The 15,290-nt window shown below is 46.2% G+C and overlaps 1 protein-coding gene across 8 annotated transcripts in view; it reads right to left on the bottom strand.

Moving 5' to 3' along the window:
- The window catches only part of LOC106606974 (caskin-2), a 91,224-nt gene that overhangs the window by 33,693 nt on the left and 42,241 nt on the right, over window positions 1-15,290 (bottom strand). For all 8 annotated transcript variants that reach the window (XM_045720288.1, XM_045720289.1, XM_045720290.1 and 5 more), the window contains exon 3: window positions 5,293-5,344. In XM_045720288.1, the coding sequence (XP_045576244.1) occupies window positions 5,293-5,344 (52 nt within the window). The remainder of the gene's footprint in view (window positions 1-5,292; window positions 5,345-15,290) is intronic.

The raw sequence follows: 15,290 nt of genomic DNA, 5'->3' as shown, positions 1-15,290 counted from the left end.
TGGGGTGGGGATGTATTAAGTCACTCAGGGGCCAAGGGCTTTACACAGGGCCCAGCCATGAAAGAGGGACGTCAGGAGAGGGAGGTGAGAGGCCGGAGGTACACAATCCCTCCTCTGTCCTTCCCTTCAATTCTCTCTCCTGTTCTCCCCCTGGCAGGACGTGAGAGTCCAGAAGAGAGAAAGGCCCTTGAAAAGGCTCTGTGTTCAAAGCACGCAGGTCTCTCCTCCTGTCAACCCAGCCGTCTCTCCCTCTCTAGAAGAGAACAGGGACACCTCTTACCTCATCACTCTAGCACACCACTCCAATGAAAGAGAGAGAGAGGGAAGGAGAGACAGAAAGAGAGGATGAGAGAGGAGGGAGATATTTATGGAGTGAGATGGAGAGGGTCTGACCTGTCTCCAATCAGGCCCCTCAGTACCAGGTTGGAGTGCTGTCATCCCTGCAGACTGGAATGCACTGGGGTAGTATATCACCCACCTCACACACACACAACACACAGCAAGCAAACACGCACATGCTCACACAAACACAGACAGACAGACACACACACAAGCAAGCAAACACACATGCGCTCACACACACACACACACACACACACACACACACACACACACACACACACACACACTCCCCCAGCCAGACCAGGGACAGTGAGAGAGTTACAGCCTCTCAGAGCCAAGGCACCATCCTGTCAAATGACATTCCTGCTGATAGTGTCACATTCCCCAAGGTGACCTGGCCAGTCTAGTATCTCTCTATCTATCTGACTGGCTGGCTGACTGATTGGATGACTGACTGGCTGACTGGGAGGTCAGAGGCTAATAACTTCCTTCCGATCTGGGCTGTGTACTAATCGTTTCAGCAAACAGAGTGGCCTGGCCTTGGTCATCTATGCACAGCATCAATGCAGGTGGGCCCTATAGCTCTGTGTAGCACAGTAGTAGAGCCAATGAAATGGCTTGGAAACACAGGAACTAAGACATCACTTTTAGCTACATTTCAATGGTGAGGTCTTTTTTGGATGCCTTTGGTATCTTTCCTATGTTCCTTTATAAGTCAATGGATTTTATATGACAGTACAAGCTGTCTGAATGAAAACATTTACAGGGAGTTTTTACGAGCGCAGGTTCAGACACGCCGTTTCATTCTCTTAAATATACAGTCTTACACACACACACACACACACACACACACACACACACACACACACACACACACACCTTCCTCCCACAGGGAGCTGTATCGACATACACTTCTAACATGGCATGGATGACAGCTTCTATGGTAGTTTGGAAACAGAGCAGGCTTTCTGTCCAGCTCTCAGAGGGAGAGGTAGTAGTGTATAGTTCTCTCCTGCCAGGGTTGGTTCTTTCCCTCCATTGCTTCAGATGACAGGGGTGTGTTGACGGGTCCTGGCAGTACTGCCCTCTGTGGACACACAGACACACAGGCCAGGGATCCAACCAGTCCCCCACAGACAGGCACAGCCATTCAGCCCAGGCCATTCCAGTGCTGCTCTCCATGGAAACAGAACCCCAAACACAGACCAAAAGCTGGAAAAGTTCATGGAGACTCAAATACTAATTTGTCTCACAGGGTTGCAGAAAAGAGACCCTTTCATATATTACAGCACCAGTGTTTGTTCAGCATGCCTTTCTCTGACACACACACAATCTCTTTCTCTCATGCATGCTAGCACATACACGGAGAGAGGGCAAATAAAGTCTACGGAAATGGGATGAATGGGTGCCAAGCACACTCTCACAGCCACACACACACACACACACACACACACACACACACACACACACACACCTTAATAACAGTTGCGTGAGCTGACCAGTTGGCCAGTTTAATAGGTACACCACCCCGCTCACGGAAATGGTTATCTCCTACAGAAAGTGAGTCACGTGGCCGTGGATTACTTTATAAAGCAGGCAGACAGGCAGGTCCATGGCCCCATCCTGCCTGGTGTCAACGGTAGAGGCTCGTGGCGGTGGTGTTATGGTGTGGGGAATGTTTTCCTGGCAGAGTTAGGTCCCTTGATACCAATTGAGCAACGATTCTATGCCCTGAAGAATTCAGGCTGTTCTGGAGGTAAAGGGGGGTCCAACCCAGTACAAGATGTGTGAACCTAATAAACTGGCCACTGAGTGTATACCAACCATGTCCACGCCTACAGTAGGGGATGAGTAAGAACCTTTCATCATCCTCTCATACAGGTCTTCACCTGAACAGCATTCATAGTACTACATACTAAAGAGCCCAGTCATACCCCCCTCACTACTGCCAAGACGGACTGAACACTTTCCATGATTGCCCAACAACAAAGTGTTCTAGAAAAACAAACCACACATGAGTGATTACTGTTGTAAACATAATTGCTGTGTGCTGTGCTTCAACATGATCGCGTATGGCCTACTAATGGAGCGCTAGACTAAGCTATAGGATATGAGACTGAGCTGTAGTGATAAGATGAGGGGTCGGGTTCCTACAGTAGTATAGTCTGTGTTTAACGCTAGAGAGAAAAGCAGAGCAGTGCCAACAGCACTGATGAATAATGAAAGACCTTTCTCTCCACTTGAAATTCCATGTCCCCGCGGGGGCCATTAGAACTCGAGCAGCACACACACACGCACGCAGCCTGAGTAACACACAGCAAGACACAAATTAACACTCTTCCGACATGCTAATGTTGAGCCCCACATACACTATACAGTATATACAAAAAGTATGTGGAAACCTTCAAATAAGTGGATTCGGCTATTTCAGCCACGCCCATTGCTGACAGGTGTATAAAATCCAGCACACAGCCATGCAATCTGCATAGACAAACATTGGCAGTAGAATGGCCGTACTGAAGAGCTCAGTGACTTTCAACGTGGCACCGTCATAGGATGCCACCTTACCAACAAGTCCGTTCGTCAGATTTCTGCCCTGCTAGAGCTGCCCCGGTCAACTCTAAGTGCTGTTACTGTGAAGTGGAAACGTCAAGGAGCAAAACAGCTCAGCCGCGAAGAGGCAGGTCACACAAGCTCACAGAACAGGAACGCCAAGTGCTGAAGCCCGTAGCGCGTAAAAATTGCCTGTCCTCGGTTGCAACACTCACTACAGAGTTCCAAACTGCCTCTGGAAGCAATGTCAGTACAAGAACTGTTCGTCGGAAAGCTTAATGGCTGAGCAGCCGCACACAAGCCTAAGATCACCAAGCGCAATGCCAAGCGTCGGCTGGAGTGGTGTACAGCTCACCGCCATTGGACTCCGGAGTAGTGGAAACACATTCTCTGGAGTGATGAATCACGCTTCACCAGCTCGCAGTACGACAGATGAATCTGGGTTTTGCGGATGCCAGGAGAACGCTACCTGCACGAATGCATAGTGCAAACTGAAAAATTGGTGGAGGAGGAATAATGTTCTGGGGCTGTTCTTCATGGTTCGGGCTAGGGCCCTTAGTTCCAGTGACGGGAATTCTTAATGCTACAGCAGACAATGACATTCTAGACTTCTGTGCTTCCAACTTTGTGGCAACAGTTTGGGGAAGGCCCTTTCCTGTTTCAGCATGACAATGCCCCTGTACACAAAGCGAGGTCCATATAGAAATGGTTTGTCAAGATCGGTGTGGAAGAACTTGACTGGCCTGCACAGAGCCCTGACTTCAACCCCATTGAACACCTTTGGGATGAATTGGAACATTGACTGCGAGCCAAACCTAATCACCCAACATTAGTGTCCGACCTCACTAATGCTCGTGGCTGAATGGAAGCAAGTCCCCGCAGCAATGTTCCAACATCTAGTGGAAAGCCTTCCCAGAAGAGTGGAGGCTGTTATAGCAGCAAAGGGGGGGACCAACTCCATGCTATTGCCCATGATTTTGGAATGAAATGTTCAATGAGCAGGTGTCCACATACTTTTGGTCATGTAGTGTATCATCATCATCAAGCCTTCAACTCTGTTTCCAGCCAAGTTTTTTCTCTCTGGTGCACTAGTATATAATTCCCGGACGCGGTAGCTGTCATCACTGCATTGAGTTGTGTGGCAGCTTTTGTAAACACTCCCATCTAAATTGGTCATAGTCCCGCCCTCTACGCCAGACAAGCCCCACCCCTGACCCCGGCCCCCTCAGGCTCCGCCTCTGAATTCCCTGCCCCCCCAGCCCCTGAGAGCTGACAAAGAGAGAGGAGGGGGTTGGAGAAGATGCATAACAAGCAGTAAACCATGGCCAGAGCCTGGGGGGGGAAGAGAACCTGGGCTCTGATATATGGTGCGCCAATGTCCTGCTCTCTGGACCGTTTTACAGCCATCTCAGAGGCACGGCTTATCTAAAAGGTCTCCCACTGTTGTCTTGGCTCTTCTCTCCACTTTTGTTACTCTGTTTATTTAGGCTGAGTGAGGGGGCACCAGTAGTGTCTGTAGAGGGGGAAGGCTGTTTGGATGGATGTGGGAGTGCTATAAGAGGTAGTTATGTTTGGATATCTCGGGTGTGCTAAGCCTATCGGACTCAATCTGAACTCAGATTGACTGTAGACTTTGCCAGATCTACTTTTTGACTAGTTCATATTCTACAGGGAGCTGAGCGACTCTTTAAAAAAGCCATGCTGCACCAAGGGATCTCACCAATTTCATCAATGTGCTATTCTATCAGCTACTGAGAGCAATTGTGAAAATCAGTATGGCTCTAGCAGCTGACAAAAATATCTGCGATGAAAACATACCACCCTGTGAGAAGGGCAAAAGAGAGGAAACGGAGAAAGTGAGAACTTTCATATGGGATCCAAGTCCCTCCACAAAGAGAAAAATAGATGAGGAGAAACTAGACCTATGCTAATAAGCGAGAGGGGAAAATTTTTACAGTCAGCATTTCCACTGGCAGACAGGGTAACGGGGGGGGTTAGTAGACTGTGGTGTGTCTGTTTTTGGGCAAGAAGCAGTTGTAAAAACAACAATTAAATTAGCGTTTTCAGCAGTGACACCTCCGCTTCTCCTCCAGACACAATTACCAGTTAGTCTGCTTTGGCTGACTTAGCAGAAGGCCATGATTCAACCGAAGGCAAACTAACGCAGAGTGTTTATCACAAGCCAAGACAAGACGCATTGAGCTTTAAAATCCCAGCACTTGTATGTAGAAGCTACATAGTAGAACTACTGTTTTACAGATACAGAAAGAGTAGCTTATTGGTAGGCCATCTTTTATTATTACGGTTTCCATCCAATATATATATATATATATATATTTTTTTTAACAGAGGTTGTCAGTCAGTTCTTTAGGACAGTTATTATCATCACACACTTACCCATCTCCATCCTGGTAGTTGACGTTCAGTCTCTTCGTGGAGCCCAACAACTCTGTAAAAACACAAGACAGAAAATAAATCAACATGCGTTCAGGATATTTTTAGAACAAACACTGTGCTACTGGTTAACCTAGAAACTATTCACTCAAGCCTGGAGGGAAGTGTCTTCATGGTGCAGCTTCAGTTCATGGTTTATAGTAGTATACTGGATTGGCTTGCTTTTTGGTTGTGCAAAATCTGGAGGTTGAGCATTGTTTTACAGATAGATCTATTATTAGTTCACTCATTATCAGGTGTTTGCTTGTGAGCTCAAAGCATCTCCAGGTTCAACAAGATTATCTGTGGGAACCAACTCAGTCATTCTAAAAGATTATAGAGCATCTGGTTGTGGAAAAGCTGAAGACCTGCAGGCCACAGGACTAAGAGATCCTGGTCTAGATACTCACCCTGATTAGTTGCTACCATGTTGTTGTCATGTGTTGCTACCATGCTGTGTTGTCATGTGTTGCTGCCTTGCTATGTTGTTGTCTTAGGTCTCTCTTTATGTTGTGTTGTCGCTCTTGTTGTGATGTGTGTTTTGTCCTATTTTTAATCTCAGGCTCCCATCCCCGCAGGAGGCCTTTTGCCTTTCGGTAGGCCGTCATTGTAAATAAGAATGTGTTCTTAACTGACTTGCCTAGTTAAATATATATATTTTTAAATTAGAGGGCTATTGGGTCATGGTTTAGGGTTTAAGGAGAGAGCGACAGACAGTGGAGTGGAGACTCCAGCTAGCTCACCCACCAGGTCTCAAAAACCTGGTGGATGAGCTAGCGATCCCAAGCAAACTGTCCCTGATAGATCTGTCCCTTTCTTTCCGTCTCTAGAGGCAGTTCATTAGCCTCTCACCCCAGGCTGACCTCTGTGGCCAGGTCAGGAGACAATACACTGTTCAGAGAACAGAGGGGGGGAGGAGACCTTGTTGTGTCTTTTGATCTTCTGATAGAGATGCCTCTCCATCAGCCTAGTGTGGCTTTAGAAGAAAGAATGTCACTGGCCACCACAGGGACTCGTATGGTGCTTTTCCATCTAGAGTTAGCCCCAGACCTGGGTGTCCTCAGTGTTTTATGTTAACGTAACCTCTAGTTATTCTGTTTCCATCAGGACTGTAACACTAAAGACTTGTGGCGAGCAGAATCAACAACCTCTGCATCATTCAAGAAGACCGTTGCTTTGTCATGGCTCCAAGTCAGAGCAGATCTGCTGGAGCCATGGCCAAGTGAGACACGGGTGCTGGCCCACGTGGATGGAAACCGAAAATTCTGCGCCTTTTGGGTAAAACACTGGGATATATCCTTATTGGAAATGTGCCAAGTCTCTACAGCCTCTATGGGCAACGTCCAGACCTGTCAACTAAACTGATGGAGACATCTCCTGCCCTCCCAAGACGTGATCAACCAATGGCAGGGTCGTTCCCTTGTGTATCTCACTGGCCCTGCTGACACCCCAGCTTCCTTTGACATCTTTCATACAATTTCTCTAAACATAAGCATAGACTCACCAGTTGCATGTGATAAGGAGCACATTCTTATCGATTCTGTGAATTCCAAACAAAGTTTGTGCTTTGTAGAGTCATGCAGCTTATGCCCTGCGTTCAATCAGCATGTCAGTGTGATGCCACAGTCATCGTCCCTGAGCTGAAAATAGTCACTCATTTCACAGCAAGGTCATTGAGACTATGATTCACCACCGCCAGCGGTAGATATACAGTTTAATGTCAGATACTAAGCATTTGCCATCTGCTGTAACAGTAATGGAGGTCTGTGAGGCAGAGCTCCATCCATGTCAGCTGATCATAAGACAGAGTCTGCACTTGTGTTCTGGTCTCCCATGGTGTCTGAAGGTGGGTCAGCCGCTGTGAGGGTCACTGTTTGCTATGAGTTCAGCGAGGTCAAAGGGCAGGCCACAGGGGGGTAACACAGAACCGAGTGGGAAAGAAGTCCCAGACACTGGATACACCCACGGTGTGGAGACATGGCGACAGCCCGTCTTACTACCGCTCATTATGCCTGAGCAGGAGGCGAGCAAGGCCAAGGTAGCCTCAACAGCCCCAAAACAAGTGCTTTGAAGTGAGCTTCTATTCAAGATCTCTGCTACACAGCCAGTTTCCCCTTGGGGATCGCTGTGGCTCTTTGATTATGACCTCAATTCCATAATTAATTAGATGTATCAAACATTGCGTGTCGCAGTCACGTCATGGGAACACAAACCCCTCTTCGAAAAAGTTTTTAGATCACTTTGCTGGCTGTGTAACAAGCACACACTGACATCAAACCCTCATGTGACTGACGGGACAGGCTGCCTGGCCTTGTCTTCACGACAGGAACCAGTCTCTAATGCTGAATATTGCAGCAAATTGCCCATTGAAGCGTTCATCTGCTGCATATTTGTTGAAAGTTATTTTTAATGTAGTTTATGGAGAGGGGGGAAAGCGCTGCCTGTTCGGTTACAACGTTTTGAGGACTCCATATCTTTTTTTAATTTAAAGATAAAAGTATAACGTACCATAGATTTGGTACCGCAAGAATGCTGGGCAAAGGGGAGATTTTGCTAAAGTCTCCACATTTGAGAATTCTGTCTTGGAACAAGTTCATGGATTCAAGTCGCAGCCTGTGTCTCTGGTGCGACTGGCAGAAACAGAATCTGTTGTAAAATATCAGACTAAAATTAGACAACCACTGTGAGTATCAAAACTATGATTATATGTTCTTCCATAAAAGAGCAGGCAACGCCTCAAAAATCCATTTTGTTTCTGGGGCTCAAATGACTGCACTTAGGTCTAGGCAATAAACATACAAAAGTTCAGGTCATGATTTTCCTTCTGCACTCATTGTGGTGTAGAACAGAGACCAGGCCACCAGTATCCATCCAAAATGTGAGGCAGGAACAGCTCTGTTACAGAAGAGCTTTCAAAAGTAGGCCTTGTCGAAAACTGCTCTGTGAAAAATGTCAGCAGTCCCATCATGCCATATTCCCGGCCATTTGACTCAATGCCCGAGATTCAAGTTTTAAGTTGCAATAAACAAACCCTGATACCTTTAAAGGACTTTTTTTTTTTTTAAACGCCACATCTACATCTTCCAGATTAATTGTGAGTAAATCCATATGGCTGTTTTGTATGGTTTTAAATGGCTCGATGGCTGGTTTTGGTCCAACACTACTATGGTATCTTCCTGTCGCAATAACAGGACTTACTGTGACTGGCATCACTCAAACCAGTAAATAAAGAGGACCAATGACAAGATAAATATACATCCCTTCACTTCTCTGTTCCCGAGGACATATTATACTCAAATAGTGACAAATTAGGTGAACTATAGTAGTGGTTTACCAGCTGGCCATCTTCCTCCTCGGGAGCTGCAACCAGTCATCTTGCTTGGATGATTAAAGGGCTGAAGAAAGCCCTTTCCTCCCCTCGCCTTATGGAGGCCTGATTGTTTAGCATCTGAGACAGAGTGTTTGATCTGATGGCACTATCTGAAGACTCAAGAGTGTCAGCGGAAACCCCGGGTCCACAATGAGGGCTGGTGGATTCCAGCAAATTCATAGCTCTGCTGTGCTCCTAGGGCTCTCACAGGCCTGGCACTGGAACACAGGAAGCTGCATGCAGTATGGCTAAGGAAGGAACGGGACGGGACCTGCAGCGTCTTAGAGCCACAGTTACTACACTTTATGTAAAAATACAGTCGGCTACACATATTACTGAAATGTAAACTAGCGTACTTGCTACGTCTCGACTGCTACCTCCAGGTAGAGCATGACACCCACCAAACAGTTACCCCCCTGGAAGCAAGGCAGTACAAACAGAATAAATGGTAATAGCAGAGCAATGTTTTTGAATATCTGAGACTCGTTTTATTGAGTTTTCACCTGGATTTGTTTTTTTTTTACCTGGAATGCATCCCTGTTACATTCTAGGGATGAGCATGAGTAATTGATTGAGTTTTGACCTCCGTTCGAGCAATCTTTAACCAGAGATAAAATAAAAAAATTAAATCCAGAGCAGGCCTTCTGTTCTAAAAATAGCTTGTTCTTTTTATTCCGAGAACTCAAAAGAAAATCATGTTACTTGAACAGTCAAATAATGACAAATGGCCGTCCTTATTACAGTGAGGGAAAAAAGTATTTGATCCCCTGCTGATTTTGTATGTTTGCCCACTGACAAAGAAATGATCAGTCTATAATTTTAATGGTAGGTTTATTTGATCAGTGAGAGACAGAATAACAACAAAGAAATCCAGAAAACCGAATGTCAAAAATGTTATAAATTGCATTTTAATGAGGAAAATAAGTATTTGACCCCTCTACAAAACATGACTTAATACTTGGTGGCAAAACCCTTGTTGGCAATCACAGAGGTCAGACGTTTCTTGTAGTTGGCCACCAGGTTTGCACACATCTCAGGAGGGATTTTGTCCCACTCCTCTTTGCAGATCTTCTCCAAGTCATTATGGTTTTGAGGCTGACGTTTGGCAACTCGAACCTTCAGCTCCCTCCACAGATTTTCTATGGGATTAAGGTCTGGAGACTGTCTAGGCCACTCCAGGACCTTAATGTGCTTCTTCTTGAGCCACTCCTTTGTTGCCTTGGCCGTGTGTTTTGGGTCATTGTCATGCTGGAATACCCATCCACGACCCATTTTCAATGCCCTGGCTGAGGGAAGGAGGTTCTCACCCAAGATTTGACGGTACATGGCCCCATCCATCGTCCCTTTGATGTGGTGAAGTTGTCCTGCCCCCTTAGCAGAAAAACACCCCCAAAGCATAATGTTTCCACCTCCATGTTTGACGGTGGGGATGGTGTTCTTGGGTTCATAGGCAGCATTCCTCCTCCTCCAAACACGGCGAGTTGAGTTGATGCCAAAGAGCTCCATTTTGGTCTCATCTGACCACAACACTTTTACCCAGTTGTCCTCTGAATCATTCAGATGTTCATTGGCAAACTTCAGACGGGCATGTATATGTGCTTTCTTGAGCAGGGGACCTTGCGGGCGCTGCAGGATTTCAGTCCTTCACGGCGTAGCGTGTTACCAATTGTTTTCTTGGTGACTATGGTCCCAGCTGCCTTGAGATCATTGACAAGATCCTCCCGTGTAGTTCTGGGCTGATTCCTCACCGTTCTCATGATCATTGCAACTCCACGAGGTGAGATCTTGCATGGAGCCCCAGGCCGAGGGATATTGACAGTTCTTTTGAGTTTCTTCCATTTGCGAATAATCGCACCAACTGTTGTCACCTTCTCACCAAGTTGCTTGGCGATGGTCTTGTAGCCCATTCCAGACTTGTGTTGGTCTACAATCTTGTCCCTGACATCCTTGGAGAGCTCTTTGGTCTTGGCCATGGTGGAGAGTCTGGAATCTGATTGATTGATTGCTTCTGTGGACAGGTGTCTTTTATACAGGTAACAAGCTGAGATTATGAGCACTCCCTTTAAGAGTGTGCTCCTAATCTCAGCTCGTTACCTGTATAAAAGACACCTGGGAGCCAGAAATCTTTCTGATTCAGAGGGGGTCAAATACTTATTTCCCTCATTAAAATACAAATTAATTTGACATTTTCGACATGCATTTTTATGGATTTTTTTGTTGTTATTCTGTCTCTCACTGTTCAAATAAACCTACCATTAAAATTATAGACGGATCATTTCTTTGTCAGTGGGCAAACGTACAAAATCAGCAGGGGATCAAATACTTTCCCCCCTCACTGTACATTCTGAAATTGTCGCAGTAGCTGCCGGCTGCACTGAGCCACGTAAAACTATGGAAGCCCATCTCCACAGGTGTAACGGCTGTCGGAAGAGAGAGTAGACCAAGGTGCAGCGGAGTTAGTGTTCATCATGATTTTAATTTAATAAAGAACACTACACAAAACAAAACGAGAAAACTGACAGCCAAACAGTCCTGTCAGGTGCAAAACACTCAACAATTACCCACAAAACCCAAAGGAAAAACATGCTCCTTATGTGTGACTCCCAATCAGCAACAACGAACTTCAGCTGTGCCTGATTGGGAGCCACACACGGCCCAAAACAAAGAAATACAAAAAACCTAGAAAACGAACATAGAACGCCCACCCAATGTAACACCACGGCCTAACCAAAATAAAGAACAAAAAACCCCTCTATGGCCAGGGCGTTACAACAGGCGAGAAAATAAACCCCTTAAAAGGGAAGGTAGCATACACAGAACCACATGTAACATATGGATTTGCATTAGTATACACATTAAAAGTCCCACTGCAAAGTTGCACCTCACTTTTCTTATTTCTCAAGTTATTACATAAAACCAAATCAGAATTACGAAGAATGCCGAGGTCATGTCGGAAAATGTTTTTCTGAGTGTGTGGTGTAATATGGATTACATATAGGCAAGCCAGCCTATTCCTTATAATGTAAACTCCAACAGAAATAACTTCAAACACTAGTTTCAAAAACATTTTCCGCAAACTTACAAGCAAATACTTTATGAATGTATTGTTACGTTAGCACAGCATGAGTCAGCCATCTACAGCTACATTAAAGTAAACCAACGTTTTGGAAATACATAACGCCATCTAACCAGTTATCAAAGAATGTTATCATTGCAGGTATTTTAGCAAGCAAGCTAGCCAGTCAGCTAACATTATTTATTTAGCCAACTAGCTAATAGCCTAGCCAACCACCTAGCCAGAGCCTAACAACTGGAGACAAGCTAGAAAACTAACACAAGTAAAACATAACTATAGATCAAAAGCAAAGAGAGAGCAGAGACTTACAGATTGATGGCTGGGACCCATCCGATTGAAAAACTTTTTAAGAGTGCAGGCTGAGTTAGCTACCAAAATGAGGAGGAGGCGGGCGCTTCCCCCGGGTCGATGGAGAGTCAGTGAGGGAAATTCAATAGCTATAGCAATAGATTACAGATATCAGCTAGCACGCTAGCACTAAGCCAAGATGGAAAAAGTTACAAAACTCCAGTAGCATACTTCCCAGAGAACATGCCGAAAAGTTGTATTTTATTTAGTAAAAAAAAAAAAAGCCCCATTTTCTCCCCAATTTCGTGGTATCCAATTGGTAGTTACAGTCTTGTCTCATCGCTGCAACTCCCATATGGACTCAGGAGAGGCAAAGGTCGAGAGCCGCGCGTCCTCCGAAACACAACCCAACCAAGCCACACTGATTCTTGACACAATGCCCACTTAACCCGGAAGCCAGCCGCACCAATGTGTCGGAGGAAACACTGTGCACCTGGCGACCGTGTTAGCGTGCACTGCACCCTGCCCTCCACAGGAATCACTAGTGCGCGATGGGACAAGGACATCCCTGCCGACCAAACCCTCCCCTAACCCGGACGACTCTGGGCCAATTGTGCGCCACCCCATGGGTCTCCCGGTCACGGCCGGCTGCAACAGAGCCTGGACTCGAACCCAGAATCTCTAGTGGCAACACTAGCACTGCAATGCAGTGCCTTAGACCACTGCGCTGCTCAGGAGGCCCAACATGCGGAAAAGTTGACAAAACAAAAAGGAGAACAGACGAGGTACTATAGAGCAAAGAGGTATGATTTTCTTTCGTTTTGAGCCCACGGCAAGAAGGCACCAGAGTGTGCCGTGCTAACAGGTTCCTACTAGATAACACAGCCACAACGTCCGTGAAGAGCATGAGGATGCTAACGTTAGCCAGCTTGAGCTAGATTCCGAGCTAGCATACGAACTCTCTCCATATGATGTTGCGAAATAGTGCATTGTGGGTAGTTTAGAAGATATCTGGAAATAAGTTCATAAGTAATAACCCAAAAACATAACTATGTTTGTAGTTGTAGGTAACCAGATCATGACTACACCTAAGTTACTAAGTCTTTGACAACACTGTGTTGTTTCTTTGGTGAGTAAAAACTCATGCTTCCTACCCTTTGCACATACATGCTTGTGAATTGTTGCATTATTCAAGATTGTAATATGGTTTGGTTGCATTATTCAATAGTGTAATATGTTTAAGAATAAAAGTTTGTCACTGTTGAATAGTTTTGCTTACTGGCTTGTGGCTACTGTGATATTTACGGTACATTTGAGCTGAGGACCAAAAAATTTTGCATTGCCAGCCACAACAAAAGGTACAGTAAAGCAAGGATGTAATGTGAGTTGAAAAGTAAAATGATCTTTCGCCACCCCGCTCCTCAGTCTCTCCTTCATATCTCGTAGTGGGAATAGGGCCTTATCTGCTGAGTAAATGGGGACAGGAAGTCACAGCGCAGTGCTGGGGTATTTCTTTTTTGCCTTATCTGAGCTCTGGGACAATGACAGGGTCGCACACAAAGGAGGCCGTTCCCCTGGCCAGTTTCCAGATCCCTGTCGTTTTTAAACGGCTCTGTGAGGCGTCAGAGTGGCTATTCCCCACGTCTAGAGGCAGCGCTGCCAGAGTGGACCACAGCCACAGATTTCAACATAGATCGGTTTTATCTGTTTACTTAGCTTTCCTCAAATCAACAGTTACATGTGGAGAAAAGTCATCACACACTGCTAAGTCCACTGGGTAAAGTTAGGTCCTCAGTTTGCCTGGTGGCTAGCCCTCTCTGGAGCGAAATATTGACCTTTATAGTATTTTGACCGTAGGAGGCTCAACCATCTATCAACACCGACCTGTTCCTGGTGCAGTTAACACCTGCGTAGCTACACCTGCCTGGTTACATCATAGGAAGCAGTACTCTCACTGCTGTGTCTTGAGGCCCCTTGTGCTGCTGCTCACTCCTACACATCCACGTCCTGTCTGAACACCTGCCTCCTAGCCAAAGAGCGGGAAAATCCCTCAGCAATCAGAGCCACAGTTTCTGAACTCTCGCACTTAAACTATAAGGGGAAGTGCTGTCAGAGAGAGAGAGTAGGGAGGAGAAAGTGAAGGCTGAGTGCTTCCTCCTGTGGCAAACAAGCATTACAAAATATATATATGGTCATCGCCCCTCAGAAATCTCCATGCCAGATTACCCCATATTACTTCAGTATACGCAGCTACACAGAGGAGTCCAAACTGTCTGGCCGTTAAGAACACAAGGTTAAGAACACATCAGGGGTAAGAGATTGGTGGTGTGGCTGAGTATTTTTCCTAAAGTGCTAACAAACTAAGCAAAATTTCCTCTCTCCATCTCGTGTCCATGACTGTTCATTCTGCATGGTATTTTCCCACCCTGCACACTGTACTGGCACATGATAGGACCCCATTGCTGAGACCACAGTGAAATGGCACACACTCACACTCAGCCGGGCAGAGACAAGCCCATCTCAGTTCACCTCCCAGGCCTCTGGCGGTCCACTTTGTTTATGTGTTGTTTTTCTCCGGGGAGGAATGTACCTCGTCTTGTAGGGCAGTTTTCCGGTTTGCCCCATCACCTCCACCTCCTGGGGGTGGTGTTTGGGGGTGATCAGAGGGGGCCAGAGTTTTACTGGAAGCACCATGAGGAAGCACTGGCTGTGTGACCAGGAACCGGAGGTGTAGGAGTGTGTGAGTGACCTCAGGGGTGTTTCGTTGCAATCTAGCTGTGACACGAAGGGGGGGACCTCTCAGAAACAAAAGCAGAGACTTGAGCTGGGCCTCTTCTACACTTCCTTTCCCAAGACCATTGTTCCAAAGAGCGGGAGGCTTAGGCCATTGTGTGAGCCCCCTCCCAGGGGAGGGAGAAAGGGAGACGGCGCGATAGAGAGAGAGGTCCCTAAACTCTGTGTTCCTCCATCTCACCGACTCTACTCCGCCCTCTCCCTGCCCCCTCTCCCTTTTTTCTGCACTCTATTTTCCCCTCGTTCCCCCGGCTCTTCCTCTGATGATTAGAGTAATGCCTGAGAAGCAGGGAGTTCCTCCTGTTCCATTCACAACTCATTACGCAGCCTACACGCAAACCAGGACCACCTCTAGTACACAAGAGGATCCAGACACAGACAACCAGCTTCTCACACAATCAAGTAACCAAACAACCAGCAAAACAAACAAACAAA

The sequence above is a fragment of the Salmo salar genome, chromosome ssa06, assembly GCF_905237065.1.
Source record: "Salmo salar chromosome ssa06, Ssal_v3.1, whole genome shotgun sequence".
Taxonomy (NCBI): domain Eukaryota; kingdom Metazoa; phylum Chordata; class Actinopteri; order Salmoniformes; family Salmonidae; genus Salmo; species Salmo salar.
This window is presented reverse-complemented; position numbering and strand designations above follow the sequence as displayed.